We start from the raw sequence: 26355 nt of genomic DNA, 5'->3' as shown, positions 1-26355 counted from the left end.
TTTTTTGCTACTAAATTAGGATCTTGCTTTTAGCAGTGGGCTTTAAAATCTGTTACAGCTTTTCAAAATAATTTCTCATGGCTGGCTATTAACACTGGCAGAATTTTCTGTTACAGCAAAGCAGGCTGTATCCAGCATTCATCTTTTAAGAGCAGTTCTGCTTTTAACAAAAGTGTTTAGTAATGCAAAGGTTTCTTCATAACACACGATGCTGTTCTGTTTGTCAGCCATACAGGCCTATCTAGTTATTTTGCACAGTTGAGATTGTTTCACACTGTCCATCAGAGATAAAAATATTTGAGCAAATTGTTGAAATGGTAATGCCATGTTCTAGAATGTCCCAGTATGGAATTCACACTGGATGGTTAGATAGAAAAGATATGAATGCAGAAAATGCGGGTTTCAGTTTAACAAATAATCCTTTTATTTCTACATCTCATATTGAGAACAGTTGCTCTGTTTGCTACCAACTCCTTGACTTGTCAGGATTGAGCAGGTGGGTGGTTCAGAGAACCTCATTACAGAGCTTCTGCTCACTGCACAGTTCTCTCTAGTACTGTCCTTAAGCTAAAAATAGGTACACTTTAATCAAAGATAAATATAGTACTTAAAAATTGCTAGGTGTAAGGACAGATCTTCCTCTACATTTTAACTACTGTAACTTGAACAATCATATTGAACTATGATTTGGATAGCACTTACTTTAGTTGCTCAAATTCTTCTAAGGTTATTGAAGAGCTGTCTCTCTTTAAGACCATCTAGTACCATAGGTAGTGTTTATATATACTAAGAATCTTACCTGTGTGTGTTTTCCCTATTAGCAAGCAGATCTGATCTCCCTGGGGAAAGTTGTGTTGGCTTTGGCTTGCAATTCTTTATCAGGAATTCAGAGAGAGAATTTGCAGAAAGCAATGGAACTGGTGACAATCAACTATTCCTCTGATCTGAAGAATCTGATTTTGTAAGTTAGTTTAATAAATCTTTTAAAGGAAATTGCAGTGCTTTTTTATGTATACAAATGCAATCATCAAATCATATTTTTAAATGCAAGTAAGATTACAGATAAATCAACTGTTGTTGAGTTGTCTGCATGGTCAGTGCGCTGTTAAAAATTGATATAAATTTTTTTGTATAATGTTGCTAAAGCTCTTAGTAAGAATTGGGAGTGTAAATAAAACAAGCATTTTAGGCTGTCTTCAATATGGGGCCTCATTGTGTGTTCTCTACAGCAGTATTATGCTATTCTTATCTTACAGTTTCAGAAGTTACTGAGAAATAGGCACACTGACTTTTTGGCCAAAAGGTTGAGTGCCAGTTTTTTCTGGCTGCATATTCTTTTTGTGTTTTTTTCAGTATAGTCAGCCTTTTTCCCCTTGCAGCCTCAGTGGGAAAAGTAGAAGTCTTTTCTCCTTTCCACATTTCAAAAGCAATTGCATTACAGTCTGAATCTGCATCTTTTTCTCTTTCTGTATATGTTCTTGCTGTTTGAATGGGGTGAACCTGCACAGTTTTGTGAAGGTATGCTCCTGTCTTGTTTAAATAACTGACTCAGTAAATGCAAATTAGCTGTGTTTTCTCTGATGGTATCTGCTTTTAAGAAACATAACGGTTGTCAACTTTGTGTATTAAATATGAAAAGTTAAATAGTTACAAAATCATAATGGAGTATTATGTCTGGCATTTGCAGAAAGTAATCTTTTGGTGGTTGGGTTTTTGCTGTTTTTGCTGTGGCAGGTATTTGCTGACCGACCAAAACAGGCTTCGCAGTGTAAACGATATCATGCCTATGATTGGTGCACGATTCTATACTCAGTTGGATGCTGCTCAGATGCGAAATGATGTGATAGAAGAAGACCTAGCAAAGGTAAATCATGTAGTAATTCCTGCAGAAAAGCCTGTAGTCAGTATTCCTAGAACTGTACCTTAAAAGGGAATGTTTTCTACTGGTTTTTGTTGGGATTTTTTTCCTTCTGTTTGTTTATTAACCTAAGTAATCTGTCTGAAGGCTTGACAACTCTAAGCTCAACTCTAACTTTTGAAAACCCCAAAGCTTCAAGAATGCTTAGGTTTAGGATGTTGTTAGCTGTGTTTTAATTGAAGTAACATCTTCATTTCCAACTGGTAGTCTTAGGGAAATTGTGTTCTTTATAGCATGGTTAAAAATAGCATTCTAAGTAAACAAGGCCATATATGTCATGTAGATCATGACGTACATCACATACATCATGTAATATGTTATAAAGGTTATACAGTAGTGTATATATAGCTCCTTAAATTTTTAGGTTTGGATTTTGGTATCCCTTCTCTGATATGTTTTCCTTTCTGAATAAATTCTAATTCATGGAGATACTGTGTTCAGCTTTCCTGAAGGGTGCACTCTTGCTGTGAGGGTCTGTGGTGTTCAGTCAAGGTATCAAGTGCTAGCTGTAAAGGAAATATGTACTATGTATCAAGTTAGAGTGTTCTTGTTCAACAGGAGCGTTAGCCAGAAGCAACTGGCTTTCAGCAGCTTTCAGCAGGATTTCTACCAGGACTGAGATAGATATATAAATGCTTTCATGGCCCTGAAAATGGGCTATGGAATGGGATAGGGTATTACACAAAGATTTAATTAAGTCCTGTGATTCCACTCCATTATAACCCCTCACTGAGAATTTTTAAGAGACAGTAGGCCAATGTTTGGGATTCTGGTGGACTTGGTTCTCTTGCTTTCTCCAGTATTGTCCTGTTGGAGAACAGTTTTCCCCTCCTTGATGAAAAATGCTGAAATCTATCAGAAGCAAGGAGCTGTTGAAGAGCCAGGCAGGATCTGTGTACCTCTAGATACTGGGTGCCCACTTTATCAGAATCAGTTACTAACCCTTCTCCACAGGTGTTGAAGATCATCTGTTGTTAAGGTGGCCTTTGTGCATGCACAAAGCTGGACAGATAGACTCATTTCCATAGCAAAGATGGAGAGTGCCCTGTGATCAGAATTAAGATTTATGTATTTTTAACCAGGTTGTTTGAGCAGTTGCTTATCACAGGCAGGTGGGCAGAACTGCTACAAATCCAAGCTGTTGCTTAGCCTCCAGTCTGGCAATAGCTGTTTACCTGACAGTGATAAATACCACTTCTTAATTAGATGTCATGCTGTAACTTGTTTGTACTATGACACCCCCTCCATTAACATCAGAGCTACAGCTTCCCTTAAGTCTAGCTTGGTACCCTCTGTTCATTTTTGTCCCAAAGCAAATGCTTTGGAGGCAGTATTAGAAAAATACTATCATGTGTGATTTTTAAATTTTTTTTCTCATATTGTCCAAGCATGCAGTCATCTGTTTAGAGACTTCTGATGCTGGGAGTGATTTGTATGTACTTATTATCTTTGTAACACTCATTTTTCACAGAGCAGTAACCATAATATATTCCTTTCATTTCTCACTTTTGCATTCATCATATTGACGTAGTAGCAGTCAAAGCTTCAGTTTACCCAAGCCCTGTGGAGAGTATCTCCCTCTTTACAGGCTACTAAGCCTACAGAGAGGCCATCTGGAGACTTTTAGTGCCTGTGTTGTTGCTCAGCTGTGTCACCATTGACTGGGAATCTGCAAGGCAGTGAACTTTACACAGATTTAGTTTTGGCTTTTCAGTATTTGACCACATACCAAAATAAATCTGGAGGTTAGACCAAATAGTAGACCTTGGCTAGCTGGACAGGATTGGTTTTCCATGTCAGTCTCTGTAAGTGTAGCTACTGCTGTGGTACAAGCTGTTCTCCAGTGTGTTTTTAGACTATTAATAGAAATCTGCAACCCATAGGTTGTCCAAGGTCAAGCTGTTATCACCTTGACCTACTTTATTTACCCAGATGTGCACAGGAATCTACTCTAGACTGAATTAATTTGAAATCAATATGATCATGCATGGAATTAGATGCATCTTAGCATGAATAATGTTGTAGACCTGAGCTGTTGGAGAATGTGGATAATATCAGAGAGGATCTTTTCCTGACAACTTTGATTTACACTGTGAATCAATTTTTTCTTTAACGTAAACTTGGAAGCTAATGTTTTTAATGCATCCTAAGTGATATGGAAAAACATGCTAAATCAACTTTCAGTTGCATGTACACTAAGCATCCAAAATTCTAATGTTCTGCCTCTGTGTGACCTCATTGTCATTACTTTATTTCTGTCATTTATGGATCCAACCTTTATACTCTTTTAAGACTTAGATTCTGCTTTGAAAAAACTTGTTTCAAAATTACTTTTGCAATCAATTATCATTTGAGTGTTAGTCTGATGATACTGTTGCTAAATGTTTACTAATAATGGCCTACAAAGCATTTCTGAAAAACAAATCTGATAGATTGTTTCTTCTCATCTTTACCTGAAATAAGGTGGTGTACTGCATACTTCCATGTATCTTGGTAACTGTGTAGGTGTGTATATATATATTAAAAACCCCATATTATTCTTGTTTAATTTACTGTATTCTAGCATACCTGTGAGTATAGGCTGGCAAGAGATTAGATTTACATTTCCACAAAGAAATAGATTGCTTGGTCCAGTTCCTGCTGGGACACAGAGGTATTGTTAGTTGCTGAATCTTCGCATTTTAATTTGAAGTGCTAAAATGACCACTGGACTACTGATACATAATACAATGCATTTGATCTCTGCCTGAAAAGATTATACCCTCTTTTTTGAATAGGAATTGTAATTAATAGTGCTTCATTGGCATTATTACCATGTATCTTTTGGAAGTAAACGTCTTAATTTTGTTTCAGAGACTCTTAATAAACTTTTTCTTGTTTTCTAGGAGGTGCAAAATGGAAGGCTGTTTAGGCTTCTAGCAAAATTGGGAACAATCAATGAGAGGCCAGAGTAAGAAATACTTGTTTTTGTGGTTTAGAGTATGTAAAATCCAGTTTGCAGTGCACTTTCTTCCTTAATAAATGTAAGCTAAATGTTTTCCCCCATATTTGCCCCTAGAGAAATGTGTATTTAAGAAGCCTTGAGAAAAAATAGATAAGCAACTTTGACCAAGACTTTAAGTTGACAGGAGAAGGCTACAATTAGATATGCCAAAGTTGCTTCATTGTATTTAGTACAATGAAGTACACAATTAAATTATGGCTTCTCTTAGCAGCCTTTTGTGAGTGGCAGTAGTTTTGGAGGAAATCCATAGCTTGCTTTAATTGAAGCAAAGGATGTGGATGCTGGTTTTAACCTAGTGAGTTTTCACCTTGTTTTTTTATTGACTAACTACATCAAAATGAATGTTCATTGTGTGTTTACCATCTTTTTGCATAAAGTTATGTTTATAATGCAGGTTTCTACATACATTTTACATAGTAAACTTGTTGCAGATAACTTTTGATTTCTTCCATTATTTTTCTGCGGCTTTTGGAAGGTGCTAGCTTTAGGGGCTCAAGCAGCTGAGAAGGATTTTTTGTATGTTATCTTCTGTTTGTGGCAGGGGGACTAATTTAATTTAGTTTAAATTAATTAACTAAATTTATAGCAGGTAGATTAGCCATACAGTAAGACTACTCAGCTGAGATTGGAGTGCCATTTTTATCTGTGGTATTTGATTTTTCTTAGCTTACTGAGCTTTAATATGAGCCTTTGTTTTACACTAGGTTTCAGAAGGACCCAACGTGGTCAGAAACTGGAGACAGGTATTTACTAAAGCTCTTTCGAGATCACCTTTTCCATCAGGTGACAGAAGCGGGTACTCCTTGGATTGACCTCAGTCACATTATCTCATGTCTTAACAAGGTACACTGTACTTCGGTTAGCTTTTAAACATTTGTTTGGGTTATCTTTCTTTAAAAGAGTATTCCACTGCAAAGCAAGTTGGCATTGGAAGGTTAATGCCGTTGGTTTAGCTGGCGGTTATTTTCCCCATTTTTTGCATTAAAAACCATGTATTCACTAAGCTAATATTCCAACATCTATGGATATTTTAAATAAAATTAGTACATGACTATTAAAAATTTGTTAATATAGTGTGAGGTACAGTATTAACTTTTCATCCTAGAATGCATTGATTACTGTGGATAAGCAATGCTGGTCCCTTTATGCTACTCTGGTCTTTCAACACAGCATAAAGGATCCATAATACTCCTTTAACTGGGGGAGGCTTCTGCTGATAGTTATCACAAAGAATGGTCATAAGGCAAGATACATTCCTAAATTGTGCTGGCTTGAGTAGGAGACAGGAGGAAAACTGCAACAGAAGTTTGTGCAGAATCCTTGCCATCTAGGACAGTGCTGGAACATTTCTGTGACTTAACATTTTAAGTCCACTTCTATAATAACTTCCCTAGCCTCTCCAGCCCTTTGTTTTCCAAGGTTGACTTAACAAAGCCATTTGCAGTTTTCTAAGAGCTGCACCACTAGCAGAATTTTATCTGAGCGCTCTCATGATTAATAGCAGGAGATGTGTGAAACACCACAAGATCTTCAATAGATGAAGAACTTGTCTTGTTCCATAAATTAAAAAGTATGTGAGCTGATTATTTTTTTTATTGGTAGATCAGCTTTCAACTTATTTTACATTGTTTTGCCAAACTTCAATAATTTGTGGGTGACTAAAATGCTGCAACTTTTTTTTTTGATGTTTTTGTAGCTGCTTGGTAATTTCACTTGCCCTGTAGAGAATGATGATGCAGACACTGACAATACACAGTTTTAGTGCCCGGTATTTTCTTTTCTATGACTAGGTTAGCCAACTTTCTCCTCCAAAAAAAGTGGAATATGTTCAGATCCTTTGATGTGTAATAACTGTACAGTTAAATCTTTTTCTAAAATTGTCAGGGTTTCTAACCTCCTATTAGATCACTGCTGTGCATTTTTTAACCTCCTTTTTATCTTTCTGGTTGGTGTCTGTAATCACTTTAAAAAGGACATTAAAGGGATTGAGGCTAAATCAAAAAGAAAGCATGTTGACATTCAAGTAGGCATTGAAATGCCATCATGATTTGAAAGCAGTGACTCATACAGTACTGTAGCAAGAGGGGACAGTCCTGAATTCATAGGTCAGGTAAGAGACAATGTCAAAGAATGCCTTGTTCTATAAATGTTCATGGCTTACCTTTTTAAACAGAGGCTCTTCTCTTCTGTGGTTGTGGGCTCAGCACACAAAAAATGTAAGGCTTACAGAACTCTACTTTGGAAATACACTCTAAAAAGCACTTCAGAAACTATAGAAAGTACTAGTAGAAGTTACATTGCCTTCACTGGTACTTGCAAAAAGCATTCCTTTTGAATGAAAGCTCTTCTGTTGTTCAGGAGAACAAAACCAACAAACTTTCCTTTTCAATGTGGTGTTTTGAGCATCTTTTCAGCTGAGAATACTGATTTATGCCTCCACAGGAGAAGAGAAAGCCATAAATATTGATGTTTATGATTAGCAGTGTGGCTTTCTTAGCACAGATCTTCCATCTCCTACGTTAATTAAGGTAATTAATTGATTTGTTGGATGATGCTAATGGCAATGAGCAGTGGACAATATTTCACAAACACCTCAATAGTGATATTATTTTGTAATGGATGTTGAAAAACACTGGTGGCTTTACCTTACCCTATAAAAACTAGAAGCTAATTGGCTTGCTTTTGTCCTTCTGAAACCATTCACAAAGCAGCAGCTTTAAAATGTGGAGGTTCCAGCTTTTAAGGTTACGCTCAAAACATTACTTTAGAAGAGAAATGCAAGAAATTTCTAACTTGTGTTGCTCCAGACAGCAGCTAGTGGAACATCTCTGTGACAAATTTGTGTTTCTCTTCAGTACAATATTATAATACATATATTTAAACCTGCTGGGGTTGTATTTCCAAAGAATGGATTGGTAGTGTCATATCTCATTTGTCTCTGCCCCACCTTTTGTATTGGAATAAGAAACACTGTGGTGGAACTATCAATGTATTGACTAAAACAAACAAAAGTTCTGCATAATAAGAGAGTCTGACAGTCCTCTATTAATGAACATTTCTTGCAAAGTGAGAAGAACATAAGAAACAGTTATAGTGGACTTCGGCACATAAAGCAGGATATTCTTCCGTTAGAAATGCGGATCTAATGGTATATAAAAATAAAGTCCGTATTGAATTTGAGAAGTTAGAACAAACCATGAAAAGAAATGTGGAACAAATGTTGATCTTCAACCCCAAATTATGTATTGGGTTATGGATTATACTAAAGTAATTTTTTTCTTTCTAAGGGATGAAATGTAGAATGTTTGAACTCAGCTTAGGAACTATAGAAACTAGTTTGTTTCCAGTACTTGCAAAAATGTGAGGTTTGGGTTTCTACCAGTTTCCAAACAACCTGGGGCTGATCCATCCATTATCTCATTCCTGAGTGCACAAGAAGTAAATTACCTACCCTTTGTTTAGGCTTGTGGATAGTATGTGCAAATGTAATGTCAAATTTAGTTTTGTTCTTCAGGAGGTACATTAAAATTTTGCCAGGCTTTTTACACAGGGAAGTATAGCATTGGAGGATTATTAGCTTTGTGGAAAGGGAAGGAAACAATGGTAATATAGTCCCAAGGTCTGGAATGTCCGTCAGGTTAAGACCAAAATGTCTCGATTTTTTGGCAAGGACGTTGTTGTGGTGCGATTCAGATCCTTCCTTTGTGTCCTGTTAGCAGATTTGAACTGCACCATAACAATGTGCTTGCCAAGAAATTGATTGCTTTTGTTGTTGGGGAAATGTTTTGCCATTTCTTTCACACTTCTTTTATTTTATCTTTTGCATTCTTGTTACAGTTAGATGCTGGTGTGCCAGAAAAAATAAGCCTCATTTCCAGAGATGAGAAGAGTGTACTTGTGGTAACTTACAGCGATTTAAAACGCTGCTTTGAAAATACTTTTCAAGAACTGATTGCAGCCGCAAATGGTCAGTTGTAGTATTTGCTGAAAGCATGCAGGACATTGCTGAGGAACTTAACCTATAGCAAATTGCACTACAGCTGAATTGTTGTTGTCATCTCATTTCACATTTGGGAAACAAACAGGAGATGAGCAAAGCTGCTTGCACTTCAGTCAGGTACACTGTTACTTGAAGGGAAGAATGTTTCACTTATCCTAGAGCTAAGGCTGCCATTGGAGGCTTTATCTGTGAAGAATTTATTTTAGATTAAGGAACACATCAGGTGCATGATGTTCCTACTTTTATTTTTTCCACTTGTATATGCACTAATTTTAATTTTTTTAAGACTTTTCTGATCTCTGAAGTTTTGCCACATTGTATACTTAAGGGAAACTCTTTGCAAGGACATTTCTGGGATACATTTTTGTCACTGAGGATATAGCAAAATTTATTCATTTTTGATATTATTTGCACCCAGAATAGCATAAAGGACCAGGTAAATAATTTAATAGAAGTTGTGTTCTATTAATGACCGTTTAGTTCGTAACCTCTGTAAAAGTGTGTTGTATGCAAGCTCTGTATGCCACCCACTGTTAGCTCAAAGAAATGTGAGAAGAAGCAACTTTTTAAAACCAGTCAAGTGAAGTATTGGTGAATTGATTAAAAAGGAAAGTAAGTCCCCTGTCATTTGATTTAAACTTTGTCTAAGCGGAGTGACGAAAACAGCATAATGGGAAACATCTTTAATTTAAGGAGCATATCAAACTTGCTCTAAACACAACCAGCGCCTTTTAAAAACTGTTTGTACATTTTCCTGGTAGTCAGAAGCATTTACATTTATGCAATTTTTTTAATAGATTTTTTTTTTTAAAGAAATTGTTTAAATGCCTGAAGTTTCAGGAGTGTATTACTTTAGGTTATTTACAGTATAATTTTTGTATAAAGTTCTGTTCTTTGAACCACAGCTTTATTATGGTACGCTACACTGGATACAGATACAAAGACACTGTTAAAAGAAGATTAACTAAACACAGCAGTTGTCTGGCATCAAGAGCTTTTCAAGTTTTACGGCCTGAATCTGGAGGGATAATGATCTGCTGTGCCTTTGCAGTCACTGCTTAGCCCAAAGTAATATTACTTTTGCTAATACTCAACACATGAATATTCCTGAAGTAATTCAGTCTCAAAAGTCTGGAATTTTGCTCCTCAATTACCTTTCTAATTTTTGGACATGCAGTTGTCTCCAAACTTGGGTATTCATGGGATTTCTAGTTAACACCTACACTTTGATACTGAAGACTGCCAAATATGTAGGAATTTCCTTTCTTAAAGCAGTAGTGAAGACTGTATCTATCCTTTCCCAGCACTGAATGTTTTAATAGCACTGGGTGCTCACCATGAAGAAAATGTGGAAACTCAAAAGGTCAGGACAGACTCTAAGCACTTGCAACTGATGTTACTGACATCAATTTTAATAATTCTCAATATTTGTAGTTTTCAGAGAAGTTTTTAATATTTCTCTGTCCACTTTTATAAGCTTTAAAATGATTCTCCGCCTTGAGACTTGCATCAAGAAAAAAGCAACTCTCTTCACATCGAAAGCTTTGAAGACTAGGGACATGCTTTACACATTTTAGAAGATGTGGTTGAATCCACATTAGATAGCATCAGTTGTTGAGTTTAAAAATCAATTATTGTTGCAATTTTAAAAGGAACATAATGTTTAATATTCAAACGATAACAGTTGCCAGAATGTTCTTTTTAATATAAAAGGAACAGGAACTTCGAAAAGTGAACATGCAGAACAGTCTTTTATCATTAGCTCATGTATTTGAGGAAGAGCAGCTGTCTTTTCTATGTTTTTTGACAAATCATATTGTAATTCTTTTGTACAAAAAAAAGAAGTACTTGTATTCTAGAAGAAATGTGGAATGCTTAATTTATAAGCGGGCTGAGGTTTTTTCCAGTATTGTTTTCTTTGAAAATGAAAGGGGATCATCTGTTCAGTTGTGGGGTTTGGGAACCTTTGAAAATTTAATTTGTGGACCAATATTTTGTGGAAGTGTAAGGCAGGGGTAAAATAGGGCTTGAATTCTCATCCTTTTTAGACCAGCACACCCTCTGCAAGACATGTCTAAATTGCAAACCTGTGTGTATTTGCATAATGTCAGTTTGCTTCAGCCCCTAGTAACCTCAGGACTTGGTTTAAAAATAAAAAGGTAGACAGCTAATAAGTTTTCATACATAATGTCAGCCAGAAAATATTTGGTGTCAGGTAATACATAAAATTAAAAAGAAGTTGAGTTTTGTTTTCTATTTATTTTATTTGGTCTGTATTTGGGAATGATTTGAACAGTCTGAAGTTCAGCTTGGGTGTTTTTTTGGGGAGAGCCCTTCTACCCCACTTTAATTCCATTTAGAAGGTTGTCCTAAAGTTGTAGTTTGATCCATTCATAGGAAGAACAGTGTATCTGTATTTAAAAGAAGAGTCACCAGGATGTGCCCTCCCAGATGGGAAATTTATTTCTGACCTTCCTATTTTTTACAGCTAAAAGCACAGAAGGGACAACCTTTGAAATCATCTGATGTTGGTCATTTTAATTTTTGTACCTGTTTTAAATTCTGTTGCTGTATTTACTATATTGTAAATATTTTGTTGAGGGTACCTATGTATTTTTGATTTGCCCTTGTTTCAGTAATTCAGGTGTCAACTGCTTCCCCTAAAAAGCACCAGTATGTTAAGTTCTAATGTCATGATCCCAGTATGTGTTACTCATCTTTAATCCTGTTTTCATTGTTCATGTGTACAGCAGTATTTTTAATAAAGAATACCAGAAGTAACGTGGCCTTATTTTGACAATGCGAAGTTCTGAAGTTGGATCCAGGGCTTTTCAGCTTTGGTGCCGGAATTTTATTTCATTCTATCTCGTACTTCTTTTGTATTCATTCTGTCTTCAATGCAGAGTTTCAACAAACAGGAGTCACAAATTGTGTTTAATGCTTGCCACTTAGATTGTATCAGATGTCCTAAAACGGAGAGATACTGTTCACTAGAATTGTATTAATGCATATTTTCATAATTCCTAAATCCAATCCCATCTGCTTCAGTTTGATCAAGTCTGCTTTAATTGATAAGCTCTGCTTTTGAAAACTCAAGCACCCTTTCTTCCATGTTTTCTGAGCTTTTTTTGCTCAGTATCAAAGTGTGTTAATTTCTCTGAGAATCTGCACATGAAGTCACAATAACTTCATTTCCTAAAATTCTTTTCCTGTATTTTTAGCCAACAAAGGTTACATGATCTGCTGGTAGGATAAAGTCTCCTTTATCCATCCAGTGCTGACCATGCTTATGGAAGATGTAATTTTGAGTAATATGTTGTGAATTGTCAATAGTCCCTGCACATAATTAACAAGGAGTCATTATAGCTGAAATTGCAGTGTTTTAGGAATGTTATTATGTAAGCTGCAATAAGTTTGATTGATGCACATACCCAGTCTCCAGTTTCCTCCTTAGTAACGTGCAGCAACAACTACACAACTCCTGCAGCAGTTGATCCCGTTGTGTTCTGCTTTCCCAGAAAAAGTTTCATCTCTGCTTCCTTCCAGCACTTGGAGAGCCCCTCAGATGATGAAATGCTGTTTAGCAGAGAGCACTTGATTGAATATCTCTGTGGAGGCAGCGCATCCCCAGCTTCGGACGGATGGGGTGGGGATGTAGGGGTTCTCTGAAGAAGAGTCTCCACCCAGGACTAAGGTGCTGCCTGCCTGTCACAGCAGCTTCAGAACAGCCATTTTTGGGGACACGTTAGCTCTGTTTGCTGTCCTCTTGTCTGGTGTGCATCTTCTAGCTGCTGAAGGAGCCAGGAATGGTGGGTGGTTGGGTGGATGTTTCTCCATGTGCTGCTTTGTCTTCTGTCACCATGAAACCTTGCCTCTCCCAGAGGCTGAGTTTGAATTTTTGTCTCTAGACAGCAGTAAGCACTTCCTAAATATGCTGAACCTAGGGGATGTCACCCACACAGGCAGCAGTGACAGATGTCTGTCACTGTATCTGCTTTGCTGTGCAAGAAGTGTGCCTTCTGTGTGATTATTCCATGTTCTCCTTCGCTCACAAAATTAGCCTGTGGGATGGATATGTGCCAGATGTTTGCACTACCCAGTGCTGACTTGTGTCCCACAGCAGTCTTTGACACTGTCAGAACTCTGATTTTATTTTTTTTTAAAGCAAACTTTATTATATGAATTTAGCAGTCAAATACATTATATAAAGAGAGAAAATGCGAGACAAAATAGGAGTTATTCACATCTGAAGACACTTGGGATTCATATAAAAGTAATCTTTGTAGTCCAGTTTTCTTAAATACTTATGCACAAAAGCATATTTATATATTTACACTGTGCAAATGTGTCCTTTGAGATGCATCATTCTGTAACTCTCCTCGCTCAATCTAGTAAGAAAACAGTTCTGAAACTTTTGCTTTGATCAAGGTCAAATATACTTTACCAGCAAGAGACAGTGCAATAGATACTTAAAACTGATGATCTCTTGTGCAGAGATACTTAGCTCAGAAGTAGTGGTACATATTTATTTTGCTTGAATGTCAAAGATAGTTTTTATTTGTAAATATGCGACAGGTCAGTTGCCTTAAAGTCTGTTAGTGGGTTACATTCACAGTTCTTTAGCTGAATTCTGAGAGATCAAGAGATCATGTAACATGTAGCATCTGAGTTAATACATTTTTATTCCTGTACATGCTGGTAACTTAACAGAAATTTTGGTATCTTCATAGAAAAGCTGCCCTAACTTTACAGACTGTCTTGTAACTTCTAACTAATCTCTTCAAAGTCTCTAGTGATCAATTAAAAGTACATGCAGTCCAGTAGTTATCCTGTCTTTGCAGACATAAATAAAATCAGTGCAGTCCATGAGGTTTTGTGGACAGAGCTTGGCTTTTATCTATCTACCTTGTGGTTTGGTTCCAGTGTGTGTGTGTTGGTTTACTGACAAAGTGCAAAACTTCAATATTTACTTGATTTCACCAGGATTGTCCAAACTGAATTGGTATGTATTCCCTGTTGTTACAGCCCTAGATCTGGTCTTAGTTGTCCTCTATCCTTGCCAATTGTGTTTAGCAACACATATTAAATTCTTGCCTTGCAAGGCTCCCTACTGCATCTACCATCTGGAGCAGTAAGGTCCATATAATGCCCCATCCCCAGTTAGCTTATTCAGCTTCCCCAGAGCATCAGCCTTCCCACAAGTTTCTCCAGGTAATTTTCATTAAAAATAAAGTTTGTGGTGTCTTTCTAGCTTCTGTCTTCTTGAAGGCTTCTTTATTTTCCAGTACAACACATACCCCAGCAATAGGATGCAGATACCTCAGTGCCTGGTGTACATTCCCAGCTCTCTGGGGCTCCCAGCTGCCTCTCCCAGTCAGGACAGAAGTGACCCGAGTCTGAGCAGAGGCTGTAATAACGACCTGCCAGGTTTTCCTGGATGCAGAAGCACTTGGCATTTTTAGCAAAAGCTATATGTGTTGAGCATTTGGAAAAGTCAAGGTTTAAGCAATAATACTTTGCTGTATTTTGAGTACATGTGCTGCAGTCTGTAGAAAAGATCACTGGGATTAAGCCAGGGATAACTTTTTAAGTTTTATAATACTTAAAATTATTTGGGTCAGAGTTTTAAACTGATAGTGTTTCATAAGAGCCTGCCTGTTTACAGCTTGGTCTAGGAGTACTTAAACTGGTGGCTGAGAATAATGGACAACAGAATTGTAGTCAGGAGGAGGAGAACGGCTGGCATACATTTTCTCCAGCATTGCATAACCACAGGTGTATCTTCGCTTGGAGTCACTGAGCTGGTCACAGCTGAAGCTGCAGAAGCTTCTTGGCTTGGTTATTCCAGAGAGCACCGACTCCTTGCTCCTGCTGGCACCTTTAACGCTGTAATGGAGCAGTGTCATTGTGAGCTTTCTTAACACATAAAAGTTTTTGTTTTAGTGACTTGAGCAAAGCCACATCACAAGAAGCAACTTTGTTTATTCTCATGTGGTGGGAAGGGCACTGATGCAGATGGACTTGCTCAATGGGAGTGCAGAACAGAGGAATGAAGGAGCCCTCCTGTGTTCCCTGTGAGTCCCCCTTAGAAAAGAGGTGCTGTGAGTGATCCTCACTGTTAAAGGTTCATTGTATCAGTCTCTGCTTGTGGGGATTACTTGACTGTCCGGCCTAAGCTCTAATTGCTCATTTGTGGCATGTGTTGGGGAGTGAAACTTTATTGCAGGGTGAAGTAGTTGGCAGTGTCTGGCAGCTCTGCTGAGGCAGAGTATCCCCACACCTAAATGTTTCTTCGTAAGGGAAAAGGGGTTTTTGAGCAGGAGTGAAGTGATGCAAGGCCTCAAGCCTTGAGGCAAAAGTAGAAAACTACTAATGCAGTTGTTCCCAAAGCTAATGGTGGGATGAATTTCTAATAGAAATGGCTGATGTGTATGAGGAAGGGCATGAGGTCTGGCTATCTCCTCTTTTTTGGCTTCTTTTGGCAACTGCCATGAGCTGCTGGTTTGAATTAGTTTTTCTCTCCCATAAAAGGACCAGTTATCCTGTAGGCTGCCTTTTATAAGATGTCCTTTACAAAGAGGAGTTTAATATCTTCTCAGCAAAGCCACTTTTAAAGGCACTGTTTGCCTTACGGCACTTTCTCACCCATATTCAAGATCTCAGAAAGACATCAGAAAGGGCTCTCAATAATGAAGAAAATTAGGGGCAAAGAGAATTTTCACACCATTGAACTTGGATTCCAAAGATTTATCTGTAGACAAAAGGACAAGCCAGAGCATTTTTCCATCATTGTTTACATGTGAAATCCTAAAGTAAATGTGTTGGACCACAGTGTCTAAAATTAGATTTCCTCTCCTGTATTTTTATAAGTTCATGGACAATCCACTCCTCTTCATTTATAAGGTCAGAAACATTGGCAGCCCTAGTCCTGAATGCCAGAGAAGACAGAGCACCTGTTGAGGCTGCAGAGGCCAGGGTTTTGTTTTTCATTTTATTTTGCACTGTTAGGACTCTAAGTCAAACTACAGAAACAGTAGCACAGGACCATTGGTGATTACAAGTTCCTCTTAGATGTCACAGTTTCTCAAATTCTTAACAAACAACCTGTGTGGTTTTTTAAGGAGTGTGGTCTCTGCCTTCTGTCCTACCATAGGAAATTGGAAGGTCTCCCTAAGAAGACCACCCCTTTACATTTATTAGTAGATGAATGAACTTCATGAGGAGGAGCCCTTGTGATGAGGATTGCAGATGCATCCCATATTTTTATATTGCATCTGTTGGCAGATGGAGAAGTAATTGCCTTGGGATAAATTCCATAACTATGACAAGGTTAGTCACAGACGCAATGGACTATTTGTGATGGGTTTAAAGAGAAATGCCTCTGTGATTTACATTGTAATTGTGAGTCTTTGGGAGCTGGCAAATGTGGAGTGTGCATGACAAGTTATGAGCCTAAGAGCTGTCATGCTTTCATCCTTTCATCATCATCAGGCTTTTGCATCATGAGATTTTTCTTGCGAGCTAGACTTGGCTTCTGCTTTAATAAACTTTTATACCAGTAGAGCTGCATCTATTAATTTTACCTGGAGTGCAGTGCTGTGTCTGGGCATGCAATTCCCACAAAGAACTTGGAGGAAGCTCATGGGGTTTTGGAATCTGTAGTCAGGCTTCATTTTGAGAATGAGTTTATAGTCAGTAAAGGCTTCTCTAGCTGTGGACTATCATCTTGCCAATCTAAGAATGTAAACTGTGTTTACTTGGTCTTTAATTGGGGTTGTTTGTTGGAGGAAATGGCTGCTGGTTTTCTGCCATGTTCAGGACCAGTGCGAGGTTAGAAACTGGCTGCAGCTCTTGAGATGCTTGTTCCAGCTCACAGGAGGTAGAATTCTTGCTCTTTTTCTGGCTTTGCAATTTACACTGGCTCAAGGGTTTGCCTCAGCCCAAGGATTTTGGCTTACTGGGGTTGGGTTTTTTCACCAGTATTGAAAAGCTAGAAAAGGGTTGCAGTTGGGATCCTTTCCACCTGCAAAGGAGCACAGCTCAGAAAATTGCCCCCAGACCTTTCTATCAGGGTCTCTTTACCTGAGGCCTTATACTAGGAAAAACTTCCTGCTGTTCAAAATACCGTTTTTTGTCTCAGTGGCATTAGCAAGTCCAAGACATGTTGCAACCATTTCTATTTCATGCTCCTGTCCACCACCTGGGCCTAAGGTGTTCACCATGGTTTGGGCTGATGCTCTTTCCTGTAGTGAAACCAAGAGTGAGCTTTGGCATTAGCGCCTTTCCCTAGGCAGGAGAAGTGGAAGCCCAAGAGGAGGCACCTCACCAGGATCAGTGGGGTACCCCTGCTCTGTCAGGCTGGCTCCCTGCTCTGCCCTGGGCCTGGCTCTTGGCTTGGTCACACTGAGCAAGCACTGCTGTACCTGCTGGCTCTCTCCTGCACTCAACTGATCAGTTTCCTCTGCAACAAACCTTGGGTGTGCTTCTGGAGACAGGTAGGGTGCTTTGTGTTTGGCTTCTGACACACTATGCAGTTCTTCAGCTCTGCCCAGTCTGAATCTTCCAATGCTTTCTTACAGCAAAGGGATCCAACCATAAGTATGCTGCTGCCAAAGGGAGGTGAAACCCTTCTGCAGTCTGGTGCTGGCACCAGCTGCCCTGACAGTGAGCTACTACTGCTCACTCAGAAACTGTTTTGACAGTTTGGCAACCTGAATCAGCTCCCTGCAGGAATAGCCAAGCTGAAATGTCAGCACAAGAGTGAGCACAGGAATGCAGAGCAGGATGCCTGCAATGCAAGGGAAGAAGCAGGACTGTGCATCTGCTTAGATCAGTTTCCATGGCTCAAACCCCTCCAGGCTCCACCTTGCTCAGTACAAATTTTAGGGGTATTTATTTACTGCCCCAATCAATTTTAAGTGAAGGATGCTTAGCTAAGATGCTACCACTTTTAGGAATATGTGCAGACTGAAGGGTCACTGCCTGCATTTGCATCCATGAGTGCTTTTTGGCACAGCGATGCAGTACCACTTGTTTAGCTTGCAGGCCAGATGACCTTGTATGATCTCAGTCAACTGCTCTGTTCTCCCAAGGATTTATGTTCTAGCAGCCACTGTTCAGTTAATTTTTTTTTCTTATCCAAGCATTCCTTTTCCGTCTGCTTTTGAAAGTGCTCCTTAAAGCACTGCCAGAGGGATGCTTGGGACACACTCCATGCATTCTGTGCCATGCAAAGAAAAAGGCATTTCATAAATTTAATTTGGGGAGTATGCCATGTTGTCTGTGTGGCTGACAGCAGCCTTCAGAAATACACACGGAAAAAAAGATTGAAACCACTTCTAGGAGGGAACATTGCATCCTTTGGAACTCGTAATATCCACATACACTCCAAGCTCTACAGTCCCTGGCTCCTCCAATGACAGCATGCTGCAACAGAGCTGAAGTACCATAAAACTGCTCAGGAGCCTATTCTCTGAAAGGTCAAGGCAGGAGAAAGGGTTTCCCAGCATTTGTTCGGAGTGGTTTGTGTTGCCCTGGCTTTGCCATGCATGAGCAGCGCTCCACTGCAGGCTGCTGCCAGCAGCACATTTACCCAGGCCGTGCTTTCCAGCCCTGTGAGCGTGTGCGCTCTCCTACACGTATTTCTGTGCCTTCAACCAACGCCCTCTAAGTCAGTGGAATTTTTTGTGTAGCGAGTCCTCTCTGCCTTGACTGCACGTTTCAGCCAGCTCTGATTGTTCTCTGAGACAATGCTACACCTCCCAGCCTGCCCAACTGCAAGGCACTGACAAGTTTGGCACTGGCAGGATGGCAGGCTGGCCTTGACCTCCTGCCAGCATGAGATGAACGATGGGTTGGGTCTGGACAGTCTCCGGGCTGGCTGGGAGCAGTGAGCTGAAACCAGGACACTGCCAGCGGCTGGGAACTGATACAGCGCCGGCATTGAGAAAATAAACACTTCCCATTTACAGGGAGTTCATGTCGGTGCAACTCATTTCTTAGAGCAGCCCTAGTTCCCTGCTTGGGCAGCTGTCAGGAATTAGGTGGAGGAAGATGGCCAATATATTCAAGTGCTTAAAGGCAGGAAGAGAAGTGAGGCCCTCACATCCATCTATTGTAAAGTTGCCACTTTAGCATCCTGAGCCCATGGGTGTTAAATGGGCCGTGCTTAGCTGAGTCATGGAAAAGAAGGGCAAAAACAAGCACAGAGGGCCTTGTCCCAGCTGGGGTGCCCTTGGGACTTGCAGAAATAACTGCAAATCCTTCACAGCCACACGTTCCTCATCCCCTATTATTAAGGGCTGCTTTCCTACAGTTACCTGCCTCTTACCTTAGTTCAGTGCCCTCTGACACTGGCATTAAATTGGGCATTAGGTGGATCAGTAAGAGCTAATAAATCATGTTGCTGATGTGCATCGAAGGGGTTGAGGGTTATTTGCTTCCTCAAAGACATAGGCGTGGAAGATGATTGACTGCTGATTCAACCAAGCAGGACATACCTCAGGAAGAGTATTTGCAGGGACTGGGGACACCTCAGCTACTTTCACAAGGCATGATTTAGCACAAGGACCTTGGCTTCTCCTTTGCCATCTAAAACCTGAGAGGAAGGGAACGTAAAATACAGACCCAAAGAGTGTCCTTTTCTGCTTGCTGCCTGTCCATGTGAAGCGCTTCAGTTCCTCTGGAGCCAGCACCATCCCGCTGTCTGCTTGATAATCCTTCAACAAAAAAGATGCAGTCCTGTTAGGTGTTAACTGTACTTTACAAAGGACTCAGTTCCTCTTTGGTCTGATTTCCAGCATCCTTCTGAGCATGGATACTGAGACAGCTCTAGAAGACAGCATCTCTGTGCTGCTGCAGGTGCTGCAGTGCACAGGTATTTAACGGTGCCTTTTCAAACCACCCATGCCTTGGGGTGCAGCAGACAGGTAATGTTAATACAGATCTTGGGTGCTAGAAGTGTCTACATGCAGTCTGAGGCTCTGGCCAGCCACCAACCCTGTGAGGACCACTGTGCCTTTCCCACCTCCTGCTGCTTAATGCATTCTATTGGGTCACTAAAAGCTTGTCCCAGGCTCTTGCCTATGCCCGTCTCTACAAGGATCGAGTGTGTGTCCCACTGTTAGACATGGCTCCAGCTTTCCATCTGATAACAGGACTTGTTCCTACCAGGGACTTCTGATGGAAAAAGGACTCACAGACTTCCTTTGTGCACTACTATTCAGATGGAAGTCATATCCAAGGGATTTTAAGTGTCTCTCCCACACCAGTGGGATTCAGGTGGGACTCGGGAAGCTATACCTACTGGAACTGACCGCTTCTTGTCAGGGAAGGAGTGTTTGCAGCCCATGACATGACCAGCAAGAATCTCTGGCCCCAATTTGCAGGGCAGTGGGATAACCTCTTGTTGCACGTACAGCTAATCCTGCACCTTGTATCAGAGCTGACAAGGCACTAACCCCCCCCATCCTGATTATCCCTGTATAAATCTGTCACATACATAAATAAAAAGAAATACATGGCATATAATTTGGCCCAGGAGTCACTTACATTAAATACAAGTGTTTCCTTGATGGGAAGCTCTTCAAATGTCTTTATGCGCTCTGGGGGGTTTATTTTGAAGGTGTTTATGTATCTGTTCAACAAGAGAAGCAAGACAATTTTTGGTGAGAGTGTGAAGTGCACAGACAGAAAGTGTTGGGTATTTCTCTGTTTCTTTAGGCAATTCTTAGCTGTCTTCCATGTAGGTCATACAAAAGGGACTGGTTAACCAGACCACACCCAAATCTCACTCGCCAGTCCCGGGATGCACACAGCTGTGCCTCTTACAGGGCCTGAGCTCTGTGACTTGCAGGTCTTCCTGGGAAAGGGCACTCCCAAGAGCCACAGGAGTGGATGACTTGGCAACTGCTGGGACACTCAGGCCACCTGTGGGCTCTGTGTGTCTCTGTTTTCTCCCACCCAATTCCAAACTAGGCTATGCAGCGAGCTACCCCCCACAACAAACAAACAGTCTTAATCTTGCTTATCTCACCTGACATTTTCAGTGCTTCCACAACTTGAGCTTGTAACAGGAAATTTTTCATTGCACAAAGGATCAGATGCAGGGGGAGACCCACTTTCTGTTGTAAATATTGTGCTGAGGGGTATGTAGTCTTTACCTTCCTAAATGCACACAAGAAATGAAAGCGTTATTCCTGGGTCCACGTTGTCCCTGCTTTGGTGACAGCACGTGGTTGTGACATTAATACCTGCTGGACATTTGCTTGCAGCAGGTCACCCAGCCTTTTCACCAGCTCAGAGAACCGTGGCCTGTCGTTGGGATTGCTCTTCCAGCAGTCCAGCATGATTTGGTAACTGTGAGGACAACAGCAAAGTGAGCACATGGTGGGGTTACAGCTCTGTTTGATCTCAGGCAGCGCAGTCTTTGACAGCTTGGCATTGATAGACAGACATAGATAGAAAACTCCTCAACTTGCTTGGATTTACAAAGATTCCCTATAACACCATCGAGGCTTCTTCCTCAAAGTGAAGCAGTAAACTTTCCACAAAAAAAGAAAACCTTCCTGCAACACCCCAGAAGACCACATCAAAAGGATAATTCAGCCAACCAGTCATACTTCCTTTATTTCATTCCCAATTAAGCATTAAACCTTTGTATTAAACATCTATTAACTGACAATGTTTAGGTTAAGGTATCCTAAAGGCATCCAAAGATGACTTATATGGATGTGTCACTTCCTTGTATTGGTTGAGCCGAGCTTTCCTTCCTGCAATAAAATATGTGGAAGAGAAAAAAAAAAAAAAAAGCTCTTATCTACTGTCACTAGGATAATAAAATTAGTCAATGGGCAATACTCCCAGATAGGCATGGCTGGCTTGCATCCTTTTCTTCTGCTAGAACTATTTTTTGGTAAGTGTTGCTATTTAGAGTCATGACATAGCACTCGGGGAGGCACCAAGACGCCCACACGCACTTGATTTTGCCTGCAGAGGTAAAATACCCTGGACATGTTCATGGTCCTCAATTATTTGTGTCACAGGGTGAACGTTCAGTGTGCTGCATGTGCCTTCCCAGGCAAGCTGCTCTGTCCTGACCCACCTTGGTCTCCAAAGAGGTGTTGAGACTGCACCTGGAGGCAGGGGAGTGGGGAGTGGCGGTGGACAGACTCAGACAACCTGGGCGGGGAGGCTGTCGGTCCCTGTCACCTTCCTCTGCCATCAGACATGGTGCACAGGAAAGGGTGGGCCCTCATTACCCAAATGATTGCGAGGAAGCCTCTGCTGTCACTTCCTAAGTCAAGATGATGTTAACAAAGCCACATTCCTCCAGCACTTATCTGTGTGCATGTCGGTAAATATTAAACCTGGCAAGGAATGAATGACCTTCCTCCTTCTCCTCCTCCTCCTCCTCCTCCTCCTCACTGCTCAGCTCCCCTCAGAGCACAGCCCTGGCGGTGCACTGGGCTCAGGTCCTTGTTGCCCCCCTACCCTCTCCTACCCTATGGGGGAGCCAGGGGCCAGGGTGGGGGGTGCACAAGAAGATACCGATGCAGGATTGGGGTTTTTTTTCCTTGGGCTGGCACAGGGTACTTTTAGAGACTGGAACATCATCTGCAGGGCAGCCAGGGAGGGCAGTGGCACACAGGGGAAGCAAAGGCATCTTACATCTCCTCGGTCGCTTGCTCGGGGGCTCGCATTCTTGTGCCTTCCTTCAGCCTGCTGCAGAAATCCTCGTCTATTTGGACTCCGGGGTAAGGAGAGGCACCTGGAGGTGACATTGGGAGAATAGATACATGCCTTGAGTACCTGTGACCTCGCTGTGGCCCTGTGGATGTCCCTCAAACGCTTGGGCTGTGCATCACCAGGTTGCAGAGCTGGGGGTCAGGGGCTGCCCCCCCAGCAGGGTCTGGCCCTGCAGGCTGCCAGAGGCAGGGAATTGCTGCTGGTCCTGCTCCAAGCCCCAGTCTTTGCAGGGGGGGCCAAGATCAAGACCACATCTATTAGTGGTGCTTTCCTGGCCTGAACAGAAAAAATGCTCATGAATTTGATTTGAACACTATCCCTTCAAAAGCCAGGTCTGATCTTTCTGTTGTTTTGGACTACTCTCAATTCTAATGACCACATTATGAACAAACCCCAAATGCCCAAAATCACCTTGAAGAAATTGAAAAAATTGTTTTAAAACAGATCACAGTACATTTGCATTGTTTTTCTCTTTTCTGTGTTTTTCAGATGCAGCCTGATTGTATTGTTGGTCTTTTTTTCTGTAGGCTAAAAACATCAGGAAAAGAGAAAATGAAAGGAAAAAAAAAAAAGACCTTTCATAGAGTCAGGGAGTCACCAGGTTCAAGGAGTTAGGGCTTTAAGAAAAAAATAGCAGGTATTATGAGGCTGACCATAAAATCATAAGAGTTGGCAGGCTGACCAACAACATGTATTTAAACTAATAAATGATTGATTGTCCTGAGAATTGTATAGTATTGTTTCCTCTGCTGTTCGCCTCTTTTGTCAGCCTCTGTGTTGAACTCAATTAAGATTCTTCTATTCTGACAGTCATTGTTATTCCCACTCAGTGTACATCTTGTATCCTGCCTTTTCCACATGAAAGAAAGGGGAAATAAAAGGCTTCACTGCATTTTAATTTCAGATTGCATGCTCTAGTTCGTCCTGCGGCATCAGTGCAGATGCTTTTCGCCTGCTGTGTCCAGTGGCCTGGGTGAGGGGGGTGCTGGATCCCTCCTGGGCTGGGGAGACCTCCTGGACTCGGGCTGGAGATGGAGGTGACAGAATCTGAGACATGCAAACTGTGGGTTTGGCTCTCTTCCTCCCACAAGAGGAATAAGAAGCTTTTGAGAGAACACTCAGCTCATGGTACTCGGTGTCTTGAAGGCTGGCTGTGGCACAGGAGGTGGTGCCTTGGTCTTGGGCAGCTGATGACCCAGAATCACAGCTCTGTGTGATCCCACAGGGCTCCACATTCAATTAAAATGCTTAAAAAATTGCCTGATTTTCCTGGCAAGTGCCATCAGTCAGACAAAGCACTGTGACTGTTCTGGCTGTGCTGCCCTGCATCCTCTGCCAAGGCTTTCTACAGGGAAAAGTGGGAAGCTTAGGTTTTGCCCGTGGCAGAAGTAGGCGGTAAAGTTCTCAGACAGCTGTCCTTTAAGGCTTTTAGCTTGGCAAATGAGCTTTCAGTGCTCTTAAAAGCAGCAAAATTTCTAGTTCACAGGAGCACAATAATCCCTCTGCCTCCGATTTAGGTCTTTCTGAAACACCTGCCAAAAGATCACTGAAGGTAATGGATGTTTTCCCTAGGCTGCAGTCCCCACACCTATCAAGCTCCTGGGGTGCAGAGTTAACGTACCCAAGGAAAATATCTCCCACAGCAAGACCCCGTAGGACCAGACGTCGCTTTTTGTATTGTAGATTTTATCAAATATGGATTCAGGAGCCATCCACTTGAGAGGAAGTCGAGCCTGGAGTAAAAGGGACAAATCTGACTTATTTTCAAAGCCTGAAAGATTTTAATCGTAGATGAATCAACTATATATTGTTATGTAAATAATTGCCATTCAAGCAGGAACCTGTGGGATTTCCTTACAGGCAGTCAAGATAAACCCACACTCATTCATACACTTAACAAATTGTTGGAGTAAAAGGCTGTTTTTAAAAAACATGTGGCACGAAACACCAGACTTTGGAAACCTGTGACCAGGCCTTTTCTTTACAGGGATGTGGGAGTGTGTAGGAGCAGAGGTCTCTTGCCAGCATCACAGAGACAGGGCAGAAAGCCCTGCATCCAAGCACCAACCATTCTGTAATGATGCTGGAGATATTCTTGGGGACATTTTCAGAGCCAGAATTGCAGGAGCACATCAGCAACTCTCAGCACAACTTGTTGGGGTCTCCTGAGCAGTACCAAAGCTATGTGAACATTTCCCAGCTAATTTGCGATGCTGTAAACCCTGGAAGCCATCTACAGATGTGGGAATAGCTGGCAGGTGGGTGAGATCTCCAGAAAGAGACTCTGCATGACTTCAGTGCCCACACCAAATTCTCGAGGCATGGGTGGGTGCAAGCACAGTTTGCTGGCCCAGCCCTTCACAGCAGGGCTGGCAGGGCACTCGCTGCCTGCTCTCTGCAGCGGGGACAAAAAACACCGAGAAGATGCTGGAGGAGCAAGTCCTGCTCAGCTGCTTGGGGCACCACGAGCAGGGCTTGGCCTGGGAGCACTGCAGGGTACACCTTCTTCTGGAGGGACTGTTTTCCTTGAAGGAAGTTTACAGAGTGAGGGGGTTATGGTGAGCCAGCCAAGAGATGTCTAAAAACAAAGTATTAATGGGGCGAAGCTGTGAAGCAGTTAGCATGTCTAAGCCTTGTGCCTGAGGATAGAAATGCTTCCCAGACCCACAACACATCTGCACAGCTCATCTTCACATAAAAAAACATGACAGCTTTCGAGCTCTTAAATTTAGGAAATGTAAACATCTACAGAACGTTTTGGTGGACAGTTTGAAACTACATGTTGCAAACATTTGGGTAAATAAACCGCATCTTGACTTACATCTCCTTTCCTCACATAATCAGGATTCTTATAAATATCTCTTGCAAGGCCAAAATCACAGATCTTCACAACATTGTTCTCAGATAAAAGGATGTTTCTGGCTGCCAGGTCACGATGAATGCACTATAATAAAACAGTTTCACAATCAAACTGCATTTCCTTATTCCTTCCCACAAATTTCCTGTCTCCCATATACTTTAAAATATTATTATTATTATTATTATTAGTATTAGTATTAGTATTAGTATTAGTATTAGTATTAGTATTAGTATTATTATCATCATCATTATCATTATTATCATCATTATCATTTTTTATTGATTAATTTAAATTTTTTAGGGAATTTTCCTGTAGTTTACATGAAGTTACTGTAAGTAGTGGTAATTATTTAAAAAAAAAAATTACTAAATCCAGAAAGTGAGAAACTTGTATGCCCTTTGACATTTGCAGGGAAAGAGCTGAATCATTTGGAGCTCCCAAATATGTTGAAATTAAAGAAAAACCTACCACACCCAAAAGATCTTCCCCAAATGAATGAGCTTGACCCACTGCCTTCAGTCATGATCCTGTGTTTATGGACTATGGATACTTGGATAAACACAGTTATTTTTAAAATGCCAAGAGGAAAAAGGCTCTTCCTTTGGGGCCTCTCCCAAGGAAGGTGTCACTACAGTGTAGACATGATTTCACCTCTGAATCCTGTCCTTCCCCAGTGAAAAGCTCTCAGTGCAAAACTCACCTTTCTGGAGGAGAGGAATTCCATGCCTCTGGCCACCTGAAAGCTGTAAGAGATCAGGTCCTCCATAGTGAGGGGCAACTTGTACAGGTCATCAGCATCTGCAGAGGTGGAAAGCGGGGTTTGCTAC

The 26355-nt window shown here is 41.0% G+C and overlaps 2 protein-coding genes and 1 long non-coding RNA gene across 12 annotated transcripts in view; 2 read left to right on the top strand and 1 right to left on the bottom strand.

Annotated features, from left to right (window-relative positions):
- Positions 1 to 26355, top strand: part of PAN3 (poly(A) specific ribonuclease subunit PAN3) — a 102252-nt gene that overhangs the window by 66946 nt on the left and 8951 nt on the right. For 6 of the 10 annotated variants that reach the window (XM_086881692.1, XM_086881691.1, XM_086881689.1 and 3 more), the window contains 5 exons: positions 822 to 961; positions 1735 to 1864; positions 4804 to 4868; positions 5627 to 5765; positions 8760 to 11703. In XM_086881692.1, coding sequence (XP_086737818.1) covers positions 822 to 961; positions 1735 to 1864; positions 4804 to 4868; positions 5627 to 5765; positions 8760 to 8900 — 615 coding nt within the window. In that variant the 3' untranslated portion in view covers positions 8901 to 11703. Of the gene's footprint in view, positions 1 to 821; positions 962 to 1734; positions 1865 to 4803; positions 4869 to 5626; positions 5766 to 6894; positions 7033 to 8759; positions 11704 to 26355 lie in introns of those variants that run through there. The other 4 variants (XR_015284716.1, XR_015284715.1, XM_086881688.1 and 1 more) reach the window with 3 other exon arrangements.
- The window catches only part of FLT1 (fms related receptor tyrosine kinase 1), a 108621-nt gene continuing 95335 nt past the window's right edge, over positions 13070 to 26355 (bottom strand). The window contains exons 22-30 of the mRNA XM_086881684.1: positions 26229 to 26326; positions 25490 to 25612; positions 24290 to 24401; positions 22591 to 22690; positions 21174 to 21279; positions 20957 to 21087; positions 20473 to 20557; positions 19549 to 19640; positions 13070 to 14808 (exon numbers count right to left, since the gene is read on the bottom strand). Of these exons, the coding sequence (XP_086737810.1) occupies positions 14604 to 14808; positions 19549 to 19640; positions 20473 to 20557; positions 20957 to 21087; positions 21174 to 21279; positions 22591 to 22690; positions 24290 to 24401; positions 25490 to 25612; positions 26229 to 26326 (1052 nt within the window). The 3' untranslated portion in view covers positions 13070 to 14603. The remainder of the gene's footprint in view (positions 14809 to 19548; positions 19641 to 20472; positions 20558 to 20956; positions 21088 to 21173; positions 21280 to 22590; positions 22691 to 24289; positions 24402 to 25489; positions 25613 to 26228; positions 26327 to 26355) is intronic.
- LOC147654217 (uncharacterized) lies at positions 14898 to 18896 on the top strand. The gene is made up of 2 exons (XR_015284717.1): positions 14898 to 17417; positions 17502 to 18896. It is a non-coding gene; the product is annotated as an uncharacterized LOC147654217 (long non-coding RNA).

This window comes from Cyanistes caeruleus, chromosome 3 (assembly GCF_971803275.1).
Source record: "Cyanistes caeruleus chromosome 3, bCyaCae1.hap1.1, whole genome shotgun sequence".
Taxonomy (NCBI): domain Eukaryota; kingdom Metazoa; phylum Chordata; class Aves; order Passeriformes; family Paridae; genus Cyanistes; species Cyanistes caeruleus.
Note: the sequence above shows the minus strand (reverse complement) of the source record. Positions and strands in the feature narration are given on the sequence as shown.